This window comes from Hippocampus bargibanti, linkage group LG16 (assembly GCF_051943395.1).
Source record: "Hippocampus bargibanti isolate YZ-2025 linkage group LG16, ASM5194339v1, whole genome shotgun sequence".
Taxonomy (NCBI): Eukaryota; Metazoa; Chordata; class Actinopteri; order Syngnathiformes; family Syngnathidae; genus Hippocampus; species Hippocampus bargibanti.
The window spans coordinates 1,252,500-1,277,967 of NC_142749.1; the positions used below are offsets into that span (position 1 = coordinate 1,252,500).

Here is a 25,468-nt window from a genome sequence, read left to right on the forward strand (position 1 = left end):
CAAAGGTTTTTTTTTAATTAAGGATTAAGGACCTACCATAAATACTCCCTTGCTTAATTTACGGTAAATATCCCTTGCTGAAGATTATGCTCCAGTTTGCACTTGTCCATTCACTGGTGCACAATGCAATATTTGCGTTGCGTTGTCTGCTAAATGCCACTCAGCGCCTTTCAAAACTCTCAAGTACACTTTACAGTCACGTTTTGTAGCGTCATATCATTTTGTGAGCTTCTTTTGAATCTTTCTTCTGGGGCTGAGGTTCTGTGCACCTACTTTGGAAAATGATATGCAAATGCACAACCTTATAACGCTCGGGAAAGTCCGAAGCACGAAGCAGGCTTCTGATTGGCTGCCGTGCCGAGTATGCAAATTTCAGCTGCAGGTAGGATATTTAATACAGCCAGCCGATGTCTGTGCGCTTGGCACGTGTACTGTTTGAGCATGAAGGTGAGGGCGTCCGTGGCGAGTTTGTAGAGCGTGCAGTCAGGACAATCCATCCACGTTTTGGCAGAGTTTAACACAAGTAGATATTATTGAGCTGAGTATTTCGTTGTGTAATAATATGTTTTGAATGTTGAACGTGATTCCATTCTTCAATAAATCCCCAATAAAGTCCCCCCGAATGCTAAAAAGTTTGCCCATCCCTGATCTAGGTGAACAGCTAACCTCAGCTAGAAGAGAGGACATGGCGCTCGAGGTTAGATGGACATGTGTTACTGTATTCTCTGTCTTCCTTTATTTTATTTTGTTATTCCACTGGGGTTTGAGTCAGGAGACTCCACTCGCTCCCAGCCCTGCCCCCCTTCCCACTGCCACACTCACCGAACTCTGATTACACGTTACATGTTGTACTATCATCCTGAACTCTATTTTTTACTTTTTTTTCTGCAATACCTCACTTCAACCTTTTTTGATTTTGCATTACTACACTATGTCACTTTACATACAACAGTACCTCACTTTACATACGACACTGCCTCACTTTACATTCACAAATTACATGGATAGTCTGTTCTAAAACCTCACTCAATGAGGATTCAGATTTATAATTATAGTTGTTTTTTTATCCAATAAGGCATGACCGAAATTGGACGTGAAGTTCCTAAAGAACTGATCCTCTTAAGATAAAAAAAGATAAAAAAAAAAAAATATATATATATATATATATATATATATATATATATATATATATATATATATATATATATATATATATATATTGGATTGGATTTGCCTTTATTAGTCTCGCAGTGCTGAAATTAACATTTCACAGCAGCCAAGTTATGAAAGGAATGCTGGAGAGGCAGCCACTCTTGCGGCGCTGTATATTCAGTGATACCTAAACTTACGAATTTAATTTTATTTCCCATAATAAACCATTAAAATGATAACAATCTGTTCCCAGGTCCCCATAAAACACGATTTTCTACTAAATAAGCCTTAAAACTACCCACCGAGAGACTAATAAAGGCAAATCCAAATCCAAAATATACATTCTTTTATGTATAATAAATGTGCTATTGTATTGTAATTAAAGAAATAAACTGTACCGTATAATAAAGTCATTGTATTTGCATTTGTGAAGGTCGTTGATGTAATTGCCACTTGATGATATCTGAGTGAAGTTGCCGTGCTTTCTCAGCGATTATACACTCAACTCACACCGTCCCCTGCAAGCTGCTTTTCGGTAATCCAAATTAATACAAGTTTTTCAACCTCTTCTATTGGCTGAGACCATTGCTTAGACAACACGGAAATACCACACGCACCCTTAATAGCTTCCTTGTTCTTAAGGATGGTAGCAATGGTCGACTTAGCATCATGGTTATGGGACGCTAAGTCACACAAACGCACACCTCGTTTGTGTTTTTCGATGATTTCCTTCTTCTGCTTGGCCGTAATTTTCTTTTTTGTCCTCTTCGGCTTAACACTAGCCTGTGGTGGGGTCTTGTTCGGTGCCATAATAGCAAAAGTACTCCACTCGCTAACAAACCATGTCCGCAGTACTATATATATATATATATATATATATATATATATATATATATATATATATATATATATATATATATATATATATAGAGTACTGCGGACATGGTTTGTATATATATATATATATATATATATATATATATATATATATATATATATATATATATATATATACTCGCTAACAAACCATGTCCGCAGTACTCTATATATATATATATATATATATATATATATATATATATATATATATATATATATATAGAGTACTGCGGACATGGTTTGTTAGCGAGTATATATATATATATATATATATATATATATATATATATATATATATATATATATATATATATATACAGTAAAGTCTCGTTATATCGATATCGGATATATCGATAGTCCCGGTTATATCGATACTATTTCTATGCACGCACGGGGAAAATTACATGCAAACAGGGTCGGATATATCGATAGTCCCGGTTATATCGATATTTTTTCGGACTCCCTTGAATATCGATATAACGAGACTTTACTGTATATATATATATATATATATATATATATATATATATATATATATATATATATATATATATATATATATATATATATATATATATATATATATACACACACACAGTAAAGTCTCGTTATATCGATCCATGAATACATCAAAGAGAAGGCTCCAACGGATGATGTACTCAGAGAATGTCTCAGTCAATGGGTAACAGAGGATGAGGTGCTGGATGAGGGACAATCATGGGAAGAAAAGCCCCTACACGGGATGTACCACCGAACCATAGCAGAAGTGGCTGATCTCAAGAAGTCCTATCAGTGGCTAGAGAGGGCTGGCCTAAATGACAGCACAGAGGCACTCATCCTGGCTGCCCAAGAGCAGGCCCTGAACACCAGAGCCATCGAGGCAGGGATATACCACACCAGACAAGACCCAAGGTGTAGGTTGTGCAAAGAGGCACCTGAGACAATCCAACACATAACTGCAGGGTGTAAGATGTTGGCAGGGAAAGCCTACATGGAGCGCCATAACCAGGTGGCTGGCATATTCTACCGAAACATCTGTGCGGAGTATGGACTGGAAACCCCAAGGTCAAAATGGGAAACACCTCCCAAGGTGGTGGAGAATGACCGAGCAAAAATCCTGTGGGACTTCCAGATACAGACTGACAAGATGGTAATGGCCAACCAACCAGATATCGTGGTCATAGATAAAGGGGAAAGGAAAGCCGTTGTCGTGGATGTAGCGGTCCCGAGTGATGGAAACATCAGAAAGAAGGAACATGAGAAAATCGAGAAATACCAAGGGCTAAGAGAGGAGCTGGAGAGAGCCTGGAAGGTCAACGTGACAGTCATGCCTGTGGTGGTCGGAGCACTCGGGGCAGTGACCCCCAAACTTGACGAGTGGTTGCAACAGATGCCGGGAACAACATCGGACATCTCGGTCCAGAAAAGCGCAGAGCTGGAAACAGCACGAATACTGCGCAGAACCCTCAAGTTTCCTGGCCTCTGGTAGAGGACCCGAGCTGAAATGGGGTACAGACACCACCCATGGTGGGTGAGACGAGGATTTATATATATATATATATATATATATATATATATATATATATATATTGTGATATCATGAGAGGCTAGCTCTCAGCGGGACAGGACAAGAAGTGCAATGGACGACAGGTTTGGATACAAACAAAGGTTTTAATCAAGGGTTTCGGGGGGAATTCACAAGCAACAAAGGTTTGAATAGTGTCTCTTCCAATACTTAAATCCAAATAAAGTCTCTTCTGAGGTAAAACTGAAGACGGGGTTCTTTTCCAAGAGTCTCTAGGCCTCACCCCTCTTGACGTCCTCCTCATGTAGCCTAGCGAGGTCCAAATCCAGTGTCCTGTCGTGTGGTTCCAACTGGCAATGAGTTCCACGCAGCAATCAACTTCTTCACAGAGCACAGCAATCGAGCTTGTCTTTCCCCAAGCTCCTCACTCAGAGACTCTCTGCCTTAAGAGCCTTGCCTGCCAATCAAGCCGTGATCAGCCGCAGGTGTGTGGTTTGAATTGCTGCCTTCCACCAGCTGGGGCCAAGACTCTCTCTGGGTGGAGCCATCTTAGGGGTATGTATTTCCCCTCCAGGACACAGCCTCTCGTGACATCACAATATATATATATATATATATATATATATATATATATATATATACACACACACACAGGTATATATATATATATATATATATATATATATATATATATATATATATATATATATATATATATATATATATATATATATATATATATATATATATAAACAGGTAACATCCGACTTACAACCGGGTTCCGTTCCGACAAAACGGTCGTAAGTCGCAAGTCAGACGGCCGTATGTCGAAATGCATTCAAAATGGCCGACGCGAGGTTTATATGGCAGGATGGCAGGATAGTATACGATAGCAATCTGTTGTTTTTAAGCAACATTGTCTATTGAATACAATTATACACCAACATGTTGGTATATAATGGTTTTCCGTTCCCCATGATTGGTAAAAAAAATCCAATGAAACGATCGGAATGAAAGTCAGTTTGCCTGTCCATACGCAAAGTTACTGCAAGCTGCCTGCACACTGTTCAGTAGCTTGCACGCTTGCTTTCGGTTATCGCTTGCAGAGAATATTGATGCGAACGTAGCATGGGGCGTGTCAAAGTGCCACTGACATTCGACTTTTTCATCGATGATATTGTTTCATTGCAAATCATGGCAGAACCTGTTCTCCCCACAAAAGCAAATCCATTCAACCTCAAATGTACAATCCAGTACAGATTTTTATTCACCATTTTATTTGTTGATCATTAACTTTGAGCAAATGACCGAGTGGGCTTATTCAAAAGGGGGCATTTACCTGTTTCGACAGCAAGTGGAAATGAGCAGCCAAAAATTGAGAATATTTTGTTATATCTGCGAGCCAGATGCAATCATCAAAACAGTCATATGTATCTAGAGAGCCAAAGGGTCTCAACCCTCTTTTCGGGGGATTCAAATCACTTCATGTGAGAAGGGGAAGATATCGAAAAAGTGTATCATGGAGAGATGACATACAATGTACTGCCACAATCAGATAGTCTTCAGTTCAAGAAGGCCCTAGAGCAGGGGTCGGGAACCTTTTTGACTAAGAGAGCCATAAAAGTAAAATATTTAGAAATGTTTTTCAGTGACAGCCACACGCACGCGCGCGCACATACAAACGCTCGCGTGCGCGCTCACACACACACACACACACACACACACACACACACACACACACACACACACACACGCACGCGCGGCCACTTTTCAACAAAATATCAGAATGTATTATTTAAAATAACTTTGTGATAGTACTCACCGTTAACATGAAGGGTTTTCCGTTCCCCGTGATTGGTAAAAATCCAGGAAAACGATCGGAATGAAATTCTATTTGCCTGTCCAGAGGCGAAGTTACTGCTAGTTAGCCTGCACACGGCTCATAAGCTTCCACACTTGCTATCTGCAATATACTTCTCGCAGAAGTATGTTGACGCTCACGTTAACAAGGGGCTTGTTAAAATGAAACTGACATTCGACTGTTTCATCGATTGTATTGTTTCATTGCTAATTAGAATCAGAACATTTTCTCTCCTCTAAACTCCGGTGCATCCACGCTGAAGTGCACTAGTTGGGCTCATTTAAAGGGGCGTTTACCTTCAACATGACGGCCACTATCATCCAATCAAAATGGCGCTTTCGGCCATTCTAGGTCAGTGACATCCAATCTTTCCGCCAACTGCAGCCCCAACGGGAAAAAATGACAATATGTATTTAGTTTTATCGGCGAGCCATATGCAATCATCAAAGGAGCCATATATGGCTCTCGAGCCATAGGTTCCCGACCCCTGCTCTATAATATTGAGCTAGGCAAATTACGGCCCGCGGGCCACATCCGGCCCTTTGTACGTCCCTGTCCGGCCCGCGTGAGGCCAATCATAAACGCCATAAATTAAACAAAACAATTATTTCACTTTTATTTTTTTATTTTATTTAAAATAACTTTGTGATAGTACTCACCGTTAACATGAATGGTTTTCCGTTCCTCGTATTTGGTAAAAATCCAGGAAAACAATCGGAATGAAATTCAATTTGCCGGTCCAGAGGCGAAGTTACTGCTAGCTAGCCTGCACACGGCTCATAAGCTTCCACACTTGCTATCTGTTATCTACTTCTCGCAGAAGTATGTCGATGCTAACGTTAACATGGGGCTTGTTAAAATGTCACTGACATTCGACTGTTACATCGATGGTATTGTTTCATTGCAAATAAGAATCAGAACATTTTCTCTCCTCTAATGCACTCCTCTAGTGCACTTCTGCATTCACGCTGAAGTGCACAAGTTGGGCTCATTTAAAGGGCCGTTTACCTGTTTCAACATGACGGCCACTATCATCCAATCAACATGGCGCTTTCGGCCATTCTAGGTCAGTGTCATCCAATCAAAATTGGGCTTTCCGCCAACTGCAGCCCCAACGGGAAATGAACGGCGAAAAAAACGACAATATGTATTCTAATATGTAATATTTATCGGCGAGCCATATGCAATCATCAAAAGAACCATATATGGCTCGCGAGCCATAGGTTCCCGACCCCTGCCCTAGAGAGATAGAGGATTATACTCATCAACAAGACACAAAGCTAATTTAGGACAAGCCATTGGCCAAAGCCTTTTTCAAGAGGTCCTACGTCCACAAACTCTTAACTACCCATAATCCATCCATCCATTATACAAGCCGCTTATCCTCACCAGGGTCATGGGCGTGCTGCAGCCTCTCAGAGTTTACTTTGGGCAGTAGGTGGGGGACACTTGCAGATTTGAGGCATTAGAGAGGTAATGTCATGCGAGGCCAGTTAAAGATTTGAAAACAAATAATAGGATCTCAATAAATAAATAAATAAATAAATAAATAAATAAAAACTTTAAAATGGTCGAGCACCCCCCACAACCCTTGTGAGGATTAATTATGATTTTTCAAGTGATTCATCAAAAAGCACAGTTATAAAAATTGATGCAATACAATACAATACATTACATATTCATTTATATGGCGCTTTAACAACAGCTGAAGCTGCAACAAAGCGTTTAACAGTCACAAAGTTAGTAGAAAGCACAAGAGAGTGAAACCCAGATCAAGTCGGAATCATGCTGCGTCCAATGATTATGTCAGATAGAATGAGGAAAACTGCAACAATATACAGATTAATTTACTATGTGGATTACATTGGCATGTTGCAACACATTTTTAATTTGCGTGAGTACCTCCAATAGTTTCACAAAATGTTCTAAAATACCACCTGTTATTATGAATCTGTTAAAATGGTATTAAAGATTCCAAATGGCATTTAAAAGCATCATCAAACCTTGATGTCCAGTAAACCTCACAAGGCACACAAGGAAAAGGGTCACCATTGGCAATTTCTTCTGGAATTGCTCGTGCATCTTTAAAACATTTTATCACGGGAAAGTCATTGGCTGTAATTATTTAGCTTCATTTGTGCTCACCCACAAACACAATTTGCTGTTGCTCCAACACAATGTAAAAAATAAATCAAAAAAAGTTAACGGGGTACCATGTGTGAATTGACTCTTTTCAAAACAATAATCTGTTTTAAAATTCTAAACTTTTCTCCAAAGCAGCATGAACATGTGAGAAAAAACTGCAAGTCAATTGTTCATGTCATTGCAGGAGGAATCTAATAGTTATTTCAACTGCATGTGGTGACTCACCTGAGAAAGATTGTCTCTCCTTGTCTGACGGTAATATTGTCCATAAATCTTTTGTCAGATTGAGAAATCACATGACTGTAGACAGGCAAACCTGCGGGCACAAGAAGCAAAATCTTCAGGGAGAGAAGGGCTGTACACTTGCAAAAGACCAGTTGTCCAAGGACAGACATTATCTTCAGCCTTTAAAGGTGTGGAAACAATTTCGATGGCAACAGGGTCGATTTTGACCCAGTAAACATACTCTTGGAGATTATTTTACCCCACCCCCAACTCTTTGGATTTAATCCAAATGTTGTTGTCAGACAGCTCTGGCTCACAGACACAATCTCTACTTGATTTCTTTTTTTAAAGAATAGTTGTGATCCCTCCAGACTAATTGCATTTCCATCTATCTTGCCAATTAATCTGCCAAACTATTTGATGAATATTCTGTAAAACTAACTGACATCTGTTGAAAGCAGTGACGTGCAGTCAGGGGACAGCAAGCTACAGTAAACAGAAAGTAAAGTGCAACCCTCCAGTCATTTTTTTTTCGTGTTGCTTGGCCTCAACATCAGCATCCACAATGCTAAGGTAAAGGAGAAACGGGGGATTTGAAAACATCGCATCAATGCCACCTGCTTCCTTGCCAAACAACAGCTGGCATTTCGTGGAAATGATGAAAGTAAAGGCTCTGCTAATCGTGGCAACTATGTTGAACTATTACATGCTTTCGCTGAGAAAGATGACAGGCTAGCGAGACATTTGGAGGGATCCACTGTATTTTCTGGCCTGTCAAACAGAATACAGAACGATTTAATTGAAGCAGTTGGGGATGTCATTAGAAATGACATTAAAAAGGAGATCGTGCAGCCCTATTTGTTGCTGTAGAAGTAGATACATACATACAGTCGGAACAGGACTGATCAATGACTACTTTCTTCACTGGCAATGATCTCCATTGAGACAGAGAGACTTTTAAAACTGAAGAAAGATAAGGAAGGCTTCTACAAAGAAGTTATCGATGCCTTTCTTCAGAAGGAGCGGCGCATGGACTTCATTTACAAGTAAAGGTAACACGATAATAACATTTTTTTAATTATTATTTTTTTTCTATGCTACAGTTTGTATATATAAAGAATGTTGACATGACATTTTAAACAAAATATGTTAACTGTTGCCAATCAAATGGTGAATAAGCTACTCTGTAGAGTTCATATGTTTGTAAATCTGACTATGATGACATCAGTGCCTCACCAGCCATGAACCTCACCGCACGTCACTGATTGAAAGGTACGAATCATAGAAAAGAATTTCATGATGGGGAGAAAATTGACAACTAATTAAAATAGGACTTTGCATGGAGGATTAAGCGAAAATTCAGACATTTAATTAGAATAATGTTACTGGATTTTTTTTTAAATTGAAATCCATAACAAAAGTTTGAGGGAGGATTTGCCATTTGGGGTAATGGTGTCTTTTGGGCCAGATGCGGTGCTAATTCATTTATATTTTCTTCAGTTTTTCCCCTGACATGATACATGTTACCAAACGCTGTTAAAAACATTTTTTAAATAATAGCATAGACCAGGGGTCACCAACAGAGTGCGCATTGGCACAAGGGAACCCCTAAAGGCAACATGAGAAACCCTCAGGCTACTCACCAGTGGTAATCGTGACTTTATAGCAGAAGTGCAGGGGTATAATTACAGACAGAGATTTATATCATAAGAAATGTATACAATATGTGGTTCCTAATTGAAAAACCCTGACTGATCAGTGTCTTGACAGAATGATTGTCATTAATTATTCATATTATTCAGGGATCAGCAATCCAAAATGTTGAAAGAACCATACTGGAATAAGAAAAATGTCTGTAGGCGAAAAAAAAATCACGCAACACGTTGTGAATGTATCTATATTAGCTCTACCAAAATATCTGAATTAGCTACAAATAGACAATGAGCCTTCATGAGTAAATGGTTTTTCTCCTCTGTAGTGCATTCAGTAGGGCAGGGGTGTCAAAGTCATTTTTTGCCGCGGGCCACATTGTAGTTATGGTTGCCTCTCGAGGGTCGTTATGAATTTGGGGAACCCATTAGAATGTTTAAATCCCTTCAAATATTACACATAGAGCACACAGCAAATTAATGAATAGCTCGTTTTCAAATCTGAAGTCAAGATTAATGACTTTTATTGTGGTTGACATCCAAAAATATGAAATATTGGCTCAGATTTTAGCAATCATCATGGAATTTAACAAGTTTGATTTGCTTTCGCGGGCCGAAAAAAATGATGTGGCGGGCCAGATTTGGCCCGCGGGCCTTGACTTTGACACCAGTGCAGTAGGGCAACATGACAAGAACCAACAAACATAACAGGATCAAACAAACAACAAAGAAACATTGAATATTTATGTTGGGAAGTCTTTAAACTGACACCAATTCACTTTCATTCCTTTGATAACTTTGCTGCTGTGAAATGTAAATTTCTCCACTGCGAGACTAATAAAGGCAAATCCAATCCAATCCAATTCAATCCAATGACAGTGAACAACAGGTGCGCATCTGCAGGCAGTGCCCTACAGTGCCCCTGTTGGCCACAACCATTACAATATTAGTCTGTCATGGTGAAGAAGGAGCCGTGCCAAAAATCAAAGCTATAAATTTCCCAGACGATCAAGGTTCCAACCATCTCTTATGATAAAAGCTGTCTTTGGTGCCCAAAAGAACGACATCCAGGATACACGCGGCCGAAATGAGTTTCCTCGGCAGGGTGTACAAGCTCTCCCTGAGAGATTGGGCAATTTCAAACGAACACATCTAAACGGCAAACTTTCCAAACATAAGCAGCATATTGACTGTTTTACCAGGGGAGAAAACATTCCAGATCACTGTTACACAGCCCTCAAAGGAGCATACCAATCGGTTGCACATGCAGCATTGGGTCTTTCTGACCACTATTTAATACACTTAATTCTTCTGTATACATTCAAAGCTATCCAAAACCTTGCCCCCCATACCTATCTGACCTTCTTCAAATTTCTATTTCCTCTCGTTCCCTCAGATCCTCTTCCTCCCCCCACCTCTGTGTGCCCCCTCTGCCCGTCTCAGCACGATGGGGGACAGAGTTTTCAGCTGCTCTGCCCCCAAACGCTGGAAGTAACTTCCTCCCAACATTTGTAATATCAATTCTCTTCCCACCTTCAAATCCCATCTCAAAACCCGCCTATTTTAAAATTGCATTTTCTGTGTAGCACTTTCTCTTGTTTCTATTTATAATTGTATTTTATTTATTGTATTCTATTTTGTCATCATATCATATTTTATTTATTATAGTACCTATGTTTGTCTGTGACTGTAAAGTATGCTTGAGAGCTTTGAAAGGTGCTTAAAATAAGTTCTTATTCTTATTCTTATTCTTATTCTTATTCTTATTCTTATTCTTATCAGTTGTCAAGACTGTGAAAAAATGGACAGATGAATCAAAGTTAGCTCTACAAGAATGCTGAGACTGCACTGATTGGAGCATCTTTGAAACTTCAACGAGCACATTGGATAAATTCACAGACACTGTAACATCAAACATTCGTTTCTGTGAGGACATGTGTGTACCAACAAAGTCCTTCCTCTCCTTCAACAACAAGCCATGGTTCATCCCTAACACAGGCACCTTAGGAAAGAGACCGCATTTAGAATCGGAGATTGAGCATTTTACAAACACCCCCGAAACCGGCTGACAAAGGAAATTAACATCGCAAAGTGAAGTTATGCGGAGAGACTGAACAAACATGTCTTTGCTAACGACTGCATCGGTGTGGAATGGCCTGAAAGTAATAAATGATCGTTTAGACTCGAAACAAGCACTGAACAACAAGGGTCTGGCTGATGAGCTAAACACATTCTTTTGCCGATTTGAAAAAGACACCCCCATTTCCCACGTCTGCCCACCATTACCAGAAACTACCGTATCTCCCCCGTCTGCCCTTCAGCTACACAACCTGGACGTGAGACGGTTCTTCAAGCAGCACAAGATCAAGAAAGCTGCAGGACCTGACAGAGTGTCCACCTCCTGTCTGAAAGTCACGCAGCTGTCAAATTCATAAAGTTCACAGACGACACCACGGTCATCGGCCTCATCAAAGACGGCGACGAGTCTGCGTACCGACAACAAGTGGAGCAGATGGAGCTCTGGTGCTGCCGTCACATCCTATAGCTGAACACGCTCAAGACGGTAGAGATGATCATGGACTTCAGGAAACATCCATCACCACAGCTGCCCCTCACACTATCCAACTGCCTCATGTCAACCGCTGAGACCTTCAAGTTCCTGGGAATCGCAGTCTCCCAGAACAAGAAGTGGGAGGTCAACATCAACACCATCCTGAGAAAGGCCCAACAGAGGATGTACTTCCTGAGGCTGCTAAAGAAGCATGGCCTGCCACAGGAGGTGCTGAAACATTTCTATACGGCTGTCATCGAATCCATCCTATGTTCTTCCATCACCGTTTGGTTCGGGCCCGCCACAAAAATGGACAAAATTCGACTTCAGCGGACAGTTAGGACGGCGGAAAAAAATTACTGCCACCGCCCTACCCACTCTCGAGGACTTGCACACTGCAAGAATCCAAACAAGGGCGCGGATAATCCTACAGGAACCTCCGCACCCTACCCACCAACTTTTCCAGCTACTCACCTCAGGCAGGCGCTTCCGATCCATGCGCACCAAATCCAGAAGACAATTAAACATCTTCTTCCCCCAAGCCATTAACTCTCTAAACAGTGACCCAAATATAGCTGTATAGTGCCTCGTTGCGATTCCTTTATGATGATACGAGTGCAGCATGTTCTACCGGAGAAAAAATCATTGTGTGTTCTTCTACAGACTTGGCAATGAAGATGATTCTGATTCTGATTCTGATCTAGGTGCGACTCAGAATGGAGCCACTAATCCTCCACATTTAGAAGAGCAAGTTGAAGTGGCTCAGACATCTGATTTGGATGCCTCCTGGATGGGGCCTTGGTTAGGTGAGGTGCATGTTGCATAGACTGAAAGCCAGAGAGCCAGCTTGCCTAAGAGCACATTGGCATCCATCCGGAGTTCGAAGACGTGACGAGGGAAAGGTCTCGGTTTCCGACTGAACCTGCTGCCTTTATGATCCAACTGCGGACAAGTTGTAAGTTGTGTAAAGAGGCACCTGAGACAATCAAACACATAACTGCAGGGTGTAAGATGCTGGCAGGGAAAGCCAATATGGAGCGCCATAACCAGGTGGCTGGCATAGTCTACCAAAACATCTGTACGGAGTATGGACTGTAAACGACAAAGTTAACATGGGAAAAACATCCAAAGGTGGTAGAGAACGACCGGGCAAAGATTATGTGAAACTTCCAGATACAGACTAACAAGATGGTAATGGGCAACCAACCAGATATCGTCATCAAAGATAAAGGACTATGTATCTAATGTAGCGTCCCGGGTGATCGAAACATCAGAAATAGGGAACATGAGAAACTAGAGAAATACCATGGGCTCAGAGAGAAGCTGGAGCGAGCTTGGAAGGTGAAGGTGACAGTCGTGCCTGTGGTGGTCGGCGACCTCCTTCTCACATAAGCCTTTCAGTATCCTTCAGTGTACAGCCTTGGATGGTTTGGGAGGTGCTGCAACATTTCTACACGGCTGTCATCGAATCCATCCTATGTTCTTCCATCACCGTTTGGTTTGGGCCCGCCACAAAAATGGACAAAATTCGACTTCAGCGGACAGTTAGGACGGCGGAAAAAATTACTGCCACCGCCCTACCCACTCTCGAGGACTTGCACACTGCAAGAATCCAAACAAGGGCGCGGATAATCCTACAGGAACCTCCGCACTCCACCCACCAACTTTTCCAGCTACTCACCTCAGGCAGGTGCTTCCGATCCATGCGCACCAAATCCAGAAGACATTTAAACATCTTCTTCCCCCAAGCCATTAACTCTCTAAACAGTGACCCAAATATAGCTGTATAGTGCCTCGTTGCGATTTCTTTATGATGATACGAGTGCAGCATGTTCTACCGGAGAAAAAATCATTGTGTGTTCTTCTACAGACTTGGCAATGAAGATGATTCTGATTCTGATTCTGATCTAGGTGCGACTCAGAATGGAGCCGCTAATCCTCCACATTTAGAAGAGTAAGTTGAAGTGGCTCAGACATCTGATTTGGATGCCTCCTGGATGGGGCCTTGGTTAGGTGAGGTGCATGTTGCATTGACTGAAAGCCAGAGAGCCAGCTGGCCTAAGAGCACATTGGCATCCATCCGGAGTTCGAAGACGTGACGAGGGAAAGGTCTCGGTTTCCGACTGAACCTGCTGCCTTTATGATCCAACTGCGGACAAGTTGTAAGTTGTGCAAAGAGGCACCTGAGACAATCAAACACATAACTGCGGGGTGTAAGATGCTGGCACGGAAAGCCAATATGGAGCGCCATAACCAGGTGGCTGGCATAGTCTACCGAAACATCTGTACGGAGTATGGACTGTAAACGACAAAGTTAACATGGGAAAAACCTCCAAAGGTGGTAGAGAACGACCGGGCAAAGATTATGTGGAACTTCCAGATACAGACTAACAAGATGGTAATGGGCAACCAACCAGATATCGTCATCAAAGATAAAGGACTATGTATCTAATGTAGCGTCCCGGGTGATCGAAACATCAGAAATAGGGAACATGAGAAACTAGAGAAATACCATGGGCTCAGAGAGAAGCTGGAGCGAGCTTGGAAGGTGAAGGTGACAGTCGTGCCTGTGGTGGTCGGCGACCTCCTTCTCACATAAGCCTTTCAGTATCCTTCAGTGTACAGCCTTGGATGGTTTGGACATGTCCAGAGGAGGGAGAGTGACTATATCGGGAGAAAGACGCTGAGCCTTGAACTGCCGGGCAGGAGACCGAGAGGAAGACCGAAGAGGAGGTTTATGGATGTGGTCAAAGAGGACATGAAGGTAGCTGGTGTGAGAGAAGAGGATGCACAAAACGAGGATAGATGGAGGACATTGATTCGCTGTGGCGACCCCTGAAGGGAAAAGCCGAAGGGAAAAGAAGAAGAGGGGCGGCCCGGTAGTCGAGTGGTTAGCACGCCGGCTTCACAGTGCAGAGGTCGCCGGTTCGCGTCCCCGTCCGGCCTCCTTGTGTGGAGTGTGCATGTTCTCCCCCGGGCCCGCGTGTGTTTTCTCTGGGTCCTCCGGTTTCCTCCCACATTCCAAAAACATGCATGGCAGGCAGATTGAACACTCCAAATTGTCCCTCGGTGTGAGTGTGACTGTTGTACGTCTTTGGGTGCCCTGTGATTGGCTGGCAACCAATTCAGGGTTTCCCCTGATTCGTGCCTGAAGACACCTGGGATAGGCTCCAGCATCGCCCGCGACCCTGATGAGGAATAAGCGGAACTGAAAATGGATGGATAGTATTCAATAGAAAACGTTGCTTAAAAACAACAGATTGACATCGTATACTATCCTGTCGTATTGGAGATGCCAGCGTGTCGTCATTTGTTATGATCACGTGACCCTCAGCCATTTTGAATGCTTTTCGATTTACGGCTATTCTATTGAATACAAGCCTAACAGCTGGCACCTATTCAATTCAAAGTATTCTCTGATGAGCAAATGACAATTGTAAATATATAATCCCATCAAATTTTCCTCCTGGCTTTAACAATGATTAACAGGTGAATTTATATATATATTTATATATATATATATATATATATATATATATATATATATATATGACATGAAAATTCTTGTTATGAATAATCAAACAAATGTGTAATGATGGTTGGCTACAGATCATACGTGATGAAACAGATTTATTATTATTATTATTATTATTATTATTATTATTATTATTATTATTATTATTCACGCAGTCACTCTCACACTCACACCTAGGGACAATTTGGAGTGGTCAATCTGCCATCCATGCATGTTTTTGGAGTGTGGGAGGAAACCGGAGGACCCGGAGAAAACCTACGCAGGCCCGGGGAGAACATGCAAACTCCACACAGGGAGATCAGACCGGGACGCGAACCGGTGACCTCTGCACTTCTCTCATCTCATCTCATTATCCGTACCGCTTATTCCTCATTAGGGTCGCGGGGGTTGCTGGAGCCTATCTCAGCTATCTTCGGGCACGAGGCGGGGGACACCCTGAATTGGTTGCCAGCCAATCGCAGGGCACACAAAGACGTACAACAGTCACTCTCACACTCACACCTAGGGACAATTTGGAGTGGTCAATCTGCCGTCCATGCATGTTTTTGGAGTGTGGGAGGAAACCGGAGGACCCGGAGAAAACCTACGCAGGCCCGAGGAGAACATGCAAACTCCACACAGGGAGATCAGACCGGGACGCGAACCGGTGACCTCTGCACTTATTATTATTATTATTATTATTATTATTATTATTATTATTATTATTATAAGGTACATAGATTTGCCCAAAGCACCCAAATTCCATCAGTACATTGCAAGGAAATGGAAATAATCCTTTCCTACCTCTACCTTCTCTGCCAACGAGCAAACGGGTCAATAAACCATTATTACAGCGCTTCACACTTCATTGGCTGCAAATTGACTGCCGGCAGGGAGATGGAGTAAGGCAATGATGCCAAAGCAGATGAGACAAAAATCACTAATCTTGTCTGCCATCTAAAAAGAAAATAAAAATAACCTGGTCAAATACTCGGATTCCGCAAAAGTGAAATACGGTGGGACCATCGATAAAAAAGTTACCGGACACCAGGGCAGACAACTCTGAAAAGCCTGCCCCATTTTTCACAACATGAAACACAATAAGACGACTAATTGCAACCAAAAAAATGTTGCAAAGTATGAATGTTTTTTTTTTTTTTAAAGATGTACCTACCACAAATTCTCCCTTGCTTAATTTATCGTAAATATCCTTTGCTGATGATTTTGCTCCAGTTGTCATTCGCCCATACACTATTTGGCATGTTGCACAATGCAATGTTTGTGTTGCGTCACCTGCTACAAGCCACGTGAACTCCTCTTTCCACGATGCTTTCAATAATAACACTAATAATAATAATACATTTAATTTCTAAGCGCCTTTCAAACCTCTCAAGGACACTTAACAGTCACTGGATAATGTACGTTTTCGTTTTGTAGCATCATAAATTGTGTTAGCTTCTTTTTAATCTTTCTTCTGGGGTGGGTGTATTTGTTTCTACTTTGGAAAATTATATGCAAATTCACAACCTAATAACGGCCGGTAAATTTTGAAGCACGAAGAAGGCGTCTGATTGGCCTTCGTGCCGAGTATGCAAATTATTGAGTATGCAAATTACCAAACGAACTGGTTTATTTTCTTCCTTTAGCGATAGGTATTCGGTGAAATTTTAACCTGGATCCTTTCACAAAAAGATTCGTACAGCCAACAACCACATACAATATCACGTGATCATAACAAACGACATCACGCTGGTATCTCGTATAACGCTCGGGAAAGTCCGGAAGTAGAAAGCAGGCTTCTGATTGGCTGCCGTGCCGAGTATGCAAATTAACGAACAAACCGAAATTCTGAAATTTCCAAAACGAAAAAAATATTTCAAAATCTGAATAATTTATTCTGATTTCGAAATCTTTGTTCAAACGTTTGGTTCATTGAATAAAGCAAACGTTTGATTTGCAAAAAATATTTTGTTGTTTTTTTTGTTTTGTTTGTTTTTTTCTTGGAAAAGTTGTCAGCGACCCAGGCGGGGACGTTCTATAAGTTATACGCCTGACGTATAAGTTCCACGCCCCGGGCGTCAGGGCAGAAATTACTTCAGACACTGCCTATATAGTATGTACGGCGCTTAATATTTTTAGATGTATCGTACATTGAAAATTACACATTTTTAAAACATACTCAAAAATTAATGAAAGGGAGGAATGTCGGTGCCATTTGACTGCAATCGCTGGACAGCTCTGGGGCCATTGTGCTTTTTTGCGCCTGTAATGGGCAGCATCTCACAGCCTTGCTTTGTTCAGCGGAAAGGTAGGTGCTGTTGGACAGTCTGCGGCTGGATGGATGCATGGCTTGAGGAGCCCGCGATAAGAAGAAAGGAGCGTCAGCGCAGAGTGCGTCTGCGGAACTGTTGCGGCTTGGAATTGAAGCAGATCTGTGTGGGACAGGAGATGTGAGACAATCTCTTTTCGTCAATGGATGCTACAGCTGCGTGTTTGCTTTCAACATTTAGCTTGTAGTCGACGTTCACGTTCCACCATGATTTCCCTGATCCACTGGCGGAAAGACGCTTTGATCCTCTCCTTTTTCATCTAGAACTGCTTCATGTCATCACAAAGAGGGTACAGCAAGTCCTGAAGAATGAATGACTCTCTGTGTCTTTGTTTTGTCATATTGTCTTTGTGCTGTCATATTATTTGTTATTTAGTTTTTTTTTTACTTCAAGACGGCGCCGCGATAGTGGCTTCCTTTCCAGCAGCTCATGTAATTTATTTTTCTACTTTCATTCATTTCATCACTTTGCTGCTGTGAAATGTAAATTTCTCCACAATGAGACTAATAAAGGCAAATCCAATCAAATCCATTCCAAAAAACAAAACAGGCATACAAAAAGGAAGTAAATTCAACAAAACATTAGCATCAGGCAAAAAGAAATAATATCTCTAAGAATCTCTGTCATTCCCTGTCAAAGGTGGGTTGAAGCACACACACAAACACACACACGCGCACACACACACACACACACACACACACACACACACACACACACACACACACACACACACACACACACACACACACACACTGGATTTCTAGATGAATTTTTCCTGTAATAACCTGTTATAGTTCAGTTCCGTTATGTTGCTTATTCCTCATTAGGGTTGCTGGAGCCTATCCCAGCCGCCTTTGGGCACTAGGCGGGGGAAACCCTGAATTGGTTGCCAGCCAATCGCAGTGCACACAAAGACAAACAACAGCCACTCTCACACTCACACCAAGGGAAAATTTGGACGGTTCAATCAGACTGCCATGCATGTTTTTGGAATGTGGGAGGAAACCGGAATACCTGGAGAAAACCCACGAAGGCCCAGGGAGAAGATCGTACTGTACCATGTCCATCTCACAGCATCAACGAGATAAAAAGGCATCAACAGTGTGCTTGAGACATAACAGTAGTACCATCCTTTCGGCTTTTCCCTCCATGGGTCACCACAGCGAATCAGTGTCCTCCATCTCCATTTGTGCATCCTTTTCTCTCAAATCAGCTACCTTCATGTCTTCTTTGACAACATCCATAAACCTCCTCTTAGGTCTTCCTTTCGGTCTCCTGCCTGGCAGTTCAAGGGTAAGCATCCTTCTTCAGATATAGTCACTCTCTCTCCGCTGGACATGTCCAAACCATCTCAGTCTAGCCTCTATGACTTTCTCTCCAAAACCTCTAAAACCTCTCGCTACATATCAGAATGTCATCTGCACACATCATTGTCCAAGGAGATTCTTATCTAACATCGTCTGTCAGCCTGTCCATCACCATAGCGAATAAGAAGGGGCTCAGAGATGACCCCTGGTGGAGTTCCACCTCCACCTTGAATTCCTCCGTCACACCGACTGCACACCTCACAACTGTTTTACCGTCATGACTTTCCTCCCCTAGTGCAGGCTCGGATAAATGAGGAACAGGATGCTCAGCGTGACTCTGCTTGCCTTTCAGAGTCCTTGTCCGTGGACTGGTATGATATCCGCTAATCAGTGAAACATGAAATGAATGAATGCTTTCATGGGGAGAAGAGGCAATCTTGAACGGGAGGGTTCTGCCTCAGGGCTCTCATGGTTGGGAGGCCATCTGGCACTCATGGCTCATGCTTGGAATTTCTGATTTAGAGGGGTGAATGGAGGTGTTTTATTTGCGCTTCATCAACCACAACATATTGAGTAGGTGTCGCGATTAGACTCACAGCAGAGATGCAAAATTACACTCAACGAAGTGAATACTACGCATATCTCTTAACCATCAGAATCTGGGAAAAAATGGGGAAGCTGACACTGGGTGTCAAAGATGGTCATTGTTTTATTTATGTTCCTTTTGTGTCTTTTACACACTTGGCCAATAAATTAAATTTTGATTCTGAATAGAAAATGGATGGATGTATGGATGGACATGTAAGTAACAAGGGCTAGGCAGTATTCTAGCAATACGGTAACCTGAAACATGGCTAAAATATCAACAGTGTCACTTTCAACATCATCATTAAAAAAGGGAAAACATGCAGCATACTGTATAAGCCAGGCTATAGAGAGCATAGGAAACGGCTACTGAATTTTAGCAACTATGACGGGACTTAGGCACGTCATGATTTATAGTAGCAAAATCCTTGGGTTTCTTGAGCCACAAAATGTGTGGAGTTGTAGGCAAAACAACAAGGAAAATTTCCTCGGGAAAGGGCCATTAAACTCAGGAGCACTGCCGTAACATTCTATAAGCCTCTGTTTGGGGTGCTCTCGGTGGAGAAGAGACAGCAGCCTTTGTGTTTGTAACTTGTGCTTTCACATCATCTTGCTTCATTGGCAGAAGGGGGTAGAATACAATACAATACATCCATATTACTATTTTCACAACAGCTGCAGCTGTAACAAAGCACTTAACTAAAGAGTTAATATTAAGTACAATAATAAACACAACACATAACATGTCGATTTCGCCACTGTGAGACTAATAGAAGCTAATCCAATCCATAATATACAATTGCGCAATCCTAATCGATTTTCTCTCACAAGCTTTGATGTCGAAAGTAGGTTGATATGAAAGAGGAGAGAATCAAAGTGTTCTTTCACCCGTGGATCAGAGACATCATGCTCAAAATGTGCACGGGTGTGCAAGAAGCTTAATGTTCACCTTTAAGATGAACATTAAGCTGTAGCAACTATTAACGAAAAAAAAATATTGGTTCACTTTCCCTGTCCCATGTAAATCCATTTCAATTGCAAGCGGCGACTATCAGTTCCAAATACGCACCGGCGCTTCGAGCCGACGCTCCTCTCTCCTGATCCTTAACTCGAGCAGCCATCCATCCGGCTGCACCAATGCAAACAGTGCTGACATCTCCATTGAACAGAGGTTCAGGGTAGCATCATCCTTTGTGCTGCAAGAGGACTCAAACCACTTCAAGTGGTTCTGTGGTGGTAATGTGTATTAAACCCATCACGAGGCAGATTGTATTGGCACAGATACGAGTAGAACCTAAATGCAGTACACCAAACTTTATTTCTTACTGCTGATTAACTTAAATGACTGATATCGTAATTGCAGACGGATAAATAATAATAATAATAATAATAATAATAATAATAATAATAAAGTTGTAAAACAAGTGCAGACCCAGACTTTCTGTTGATATGGAAAAGGTTGGGGGGAGTGGGTAACAGCACAGCACCAAATAGCCGTGGGAAAAGACCAATAGTGGGCAAACTGCTTCTTTTTCTGTCTATGTTTGGTATGTAATGTGAACAAATGTATCTTGTGCTGACCCACTCAAATTTTTAAAGTCAATGTGGCCCCCTAGCCAAAATGTTTGCCAACCGGATGTGGCCCCCAAGCCAAAATGTGTGCCAACCGAGAGAATATACCAATACAAAGTCGACAGGGCTGGTGTGATGATCAGGAAAAGGACAAGGAAGGAAGTTCAGAGGCTAGGCGGCAAATGGAAATCAATCCCAAGACTATATGCTTGAGTCTCATTGATGAATGTAAAACAACAATCAGGGAAAGAGTGGGTAAGCAGGAAAGACCAATGCATGGCTGACTGCTGATAATTGCTTCACCTGAACAAAGTGAGGAATGAAAGTGGACATTTGTGACTGGGAAAATGGAGCAGTGGAGAAGTGTATTCAAAACTCAGTATAGACGTAAGGCCATCCATCAATCCATTTTTGAATCCACTAATCCTCACAAGGGTTGTGAGCGTGCTCTCCTAGCTGTCTTCAGGTAGCAGACAGGGCATCACCATCAACATCACAATCATCATTATGATGATCATAATAATATTCATAATAATCATAATAATATTCATCATCATCATAAAACAATAACAAAAACAATAACAACTATAACAATATCAAAAACAATAACGAGAACTAGAACAAGCAGTAGAAGTAGAAGTAAAAGTAGAAACAGAAGTATAAGTAAAAGTAGAAACAGAAGTATAAGTACAAGTAGAAGTAGAAGAATTATATTTATAAGATCTTTTATAAGAATTCTAAACTATTCTGGTTTATCGGCCTTGGTGCGACAGTGATGTAGCTGAAGTGTGCAAAGGATTAAGTGGTTTTGTTGAGAATGCGGAAAGTTGGACTGAGAATTTTGAGGAATTGTGTGCTTCTTATCAGTTGAATGGACAAGAAACCTTGAAGGTTCTCAGGAGATGTCTGGGGCATCATTGGAATCGGGTGAAAGGGTGCTATACTGGAAAAACTTCAACGGGATCAAACATGACGTATGAGGAGGTGACAGCCCAACGGAGATTGGTTTGTGAGAACATCTGGACATTATGGAAAAAATTCACCGGGGTATGAAATTCAATATACAGTGAGACCTCAACTTACAAACACCTTATCTTACAAACTTTTCGTCTTACAAACGTCAAATTTCTGAAAATTAAACCTTATAAGCACTATTTTCATAATACACACCCACCACGGCTGGCAGAGGGATCTTTGGCGGAAGCACACGACCAAACAGCATCAGAGGTTAAGTTACCAACAGTCCTTATGGAAGGTGACTCTCCTTCCATAAGCCATCAACGACCATCAAAAAGGTAAATAAAACTTTATTTTACAGCACAGTTTAATTACAGTCCTCATGTAATGTGCCTCTCTTTCCAAACAGCAATTCCCTTTGACCTTCAACCTCCAACGCCATTCCATCAAGCCATAAATGACCATCACAAATGTAAATAAAGTGACTTTATGATACAATGCAGTGTATTTCTTTCATTACAATACAATAGCACATACATAGAATAAGGTATGTTGTGTGTAGTTTTAAGGTTTATTTAGTTGAAAAGTATATTTTATGGAAACCCGAGGAACGGATTATTCCCATTTTAATGGTTTCCTATGGGATTTTTTTTGGAGATACACACTTTTCGCCTTAAACACTCTGTCTGGGAACCAATTAACTTCGTAAGTTGAGGTCTCACTGTATAAAAAAGTGGGGTAGTTGTGAAAACATATTCAGGGGACGCTCTGAACATGTTTTCTGACATGATCAGGATTCCATATATGTTGACCAATTCAAGCAGATTGGAAAGAATGAAAAAGCTATGTCTTCAAAGATGGCCGCTGAAAAAGTACCTCCTGCCTTAAAAGGACAGAGGAGCTCATGGTCTTGAAATCGCCATTACTGGAGAGAATTAATCGATGCGGTAGGAGGGGCGAGCTGTGAAATGGGGTACTTGAGCTTGGGAGTCAGAGGTCAAAAGGGGGGGAGGATCTGCGCGCGGGGTACATTCCACCACTTCCACTAACGGCTGCCCTCTCTTTTCCCCCACTCACTCTTCCCCCCCTTGCTGCTTATAGACCAGTGTGGTTTAGGATAAGAACAGACTGGAACACACGTCCCCTATTGGGAAGACTCAGTCGTTACACCAAAAAAAAAAAAAAAAATCGCAAGAAATGTCTTCATGTATTGCTGACTTTAAAAAATTCGATGACTTCTCAAATTCTTTTGTACATTGACGACATCTTGCTTGATTCACTAACTGAAGACAAAACTTCCTTGACTAGGTTACAGTTTTACCAAAAAGAAGTTGAACTTCTTGAGAAAAAAAAAGATGATGACATTTCTACAACCTGATTTGGATGACACACCTTTACCTGACAGCATCCACGTTGAAATTATTGCTGATGGTTCATTACCAAAAATGTCTTCAACGCAAGCAGCAGAAATTGTTGCATTGACTGAAGCGTAAATGGATAGAAGGAAAGATTGTTGAACATGCAGATTTGTTGTGAAGATTGTTGAAAGCTATCCTCCTTCCAAAAAGTGTGGCTGTATGTAAATGTGCAGCACACAAAAGGGCTAAAGACAGGATTAGCGCAGGTAATACTAGAGCAGATGCAGCTGCCAAGAAGGCTGATCAGACTACTTTCAATCTAGTAAATCAAGAGACACGTGAATTAGTGCCCACACAAGTTTTGAAGGCTATGCAAGCGTAAAGCTACAAAATCCGAAAAATATTTGTGGCTGGCCGATGGTGCTAAGCTAGTTGATGAGCTGTATAAAATAGACAATAAACCATGTTTACTTCTTCAGAATCAGAATCATCTTTATTGCCAAGTACAGTAAAGTCTCGTTATATCGATATTCAAGGGAGTCCGAAAAAATATCGATATAACCGGGACTATCAATAGATCCGACCCTGTTTGCATGTAATTTTCTCCGTGCATGCATAGAAATAGTATCGATATAAAAGGGACTATCGATATATCCGATATCAATATAACGAGACTTTACTGTATGTAGAACACACAAGGAATTTGTTTCCGGTAGAACACGCTGCACGAGTATCGTCATCAAAAAAACTGCTAAGTGGCACTATACAGTTCCATTTTGGCTACTGTTGAAAGAGTTCAAAGAGTTAATGGCTTGGAGGAAGAAGCTGTTTAAATGTCTGCTGGATTTGGTGCGCATGGATCGGTAGCACCTGCCTGAGGGGAGTAGCTGGAAAAGGTGGTGGGCAGGGTGCGGAGGGTCCAGTAGGATTTTCCGCGCCCTAGTTTGGATTCTTGCAGTGTGCAAGTCCTCAAGAGTGTGTAGGGCGGTGCCAATGATTTTTTCTGCCGTCCTAACTGTCCGTTGAAGTCGGATTTTGTCCATTTTTGTGGCGGCCCCGAACCAAACGGTGATGGAAGAACACAGGATGGATTCGATGACAGCCGTGTAGAAATGTTGCAGCACCTCCTGTGGCAGGCCATGCTTCTTTAGCAGCCTCAGGAAGTACATTCTCTGTTGGGCCTTTTTCAGGATAGAGTTGGTGAACCGAGAAACATGTTCCCTATGGTGGCTCGATTGAGCCATGGTAGGTCACATGTATCAACAGGAGGGATGTTTATAGCAGGGAAAGTATATTCTTTTAAGCAGAGGTTTCAACTCGTATGCAAAAAATTTTTGGCGGAGTTGTTTGATATGCTGTAAACATAATCCACAGGGTAATATGCGACCAAAAAGAGGAAAATTTCCACAGGGGTCACACCCCTTTGAAGTGGTTGTCAGGGTTAAACCCAAAACATTATCACCAATTGTGAAGGAAGACACAAAGACGTGAGATATAACATGGATTTCGTTGAACTAAGCACAAGTAGTTCTTATAAATACTGTTTGGTGTTAATTGATTCATTCACCAAATGGGTGGAAATTGTGCCTTCAAAGAAATCCGATGCATTATCCGTTGCAAAAGCATTATGCAAACATATTATTCCAGAACATGGCATACCAAGAATAATTTGAAGTGATAATGGGCCACATTTTAAGGACGTAATAACCAAAATTTCCGAACATTTAGGAATTGCATTGAAAAAAATTACTGTGCATACCATCCACAGAGTGCAAGATTAGTTGAAAGAACGAATGGTACGATGAAAAAAAATCGAGAGTGAGTAGGGCGGTGCCAATAATTTTTTTCCGCCGTCCTA

General features: G+C 41.5%; 1 protein-coding gene across 5 annotated transcripts in view; it reads right to left on the bottom strand.

Annotated features, from left to right (window-relative positions):
• Window positions 1-25,468, bottom strand: part of ntm (neurotrimin) — a 79,877-nt gene that overhangs the window by 46,409 nt on the left and 8,000 nt on the right. For 3 of the 5 annotated variants that reach the window (XM_089016852.1, XM_089016850.1, XM_089016853.1), the window contains exon 1: window positions 7,788-7,957. In XM_089016852.1, coding sequence (XP_088872978.1) covers window positions 7,788-7,957 — 170 coding nt within the window. Of the gene's footprint in view, window positions 1-7,787; window positions 7,958-25,468 lie in introns of those variants that run through there. The other 2 variants (XM_089016854.1, XM_089016855.1) reach the window with 1 other exon arrangement.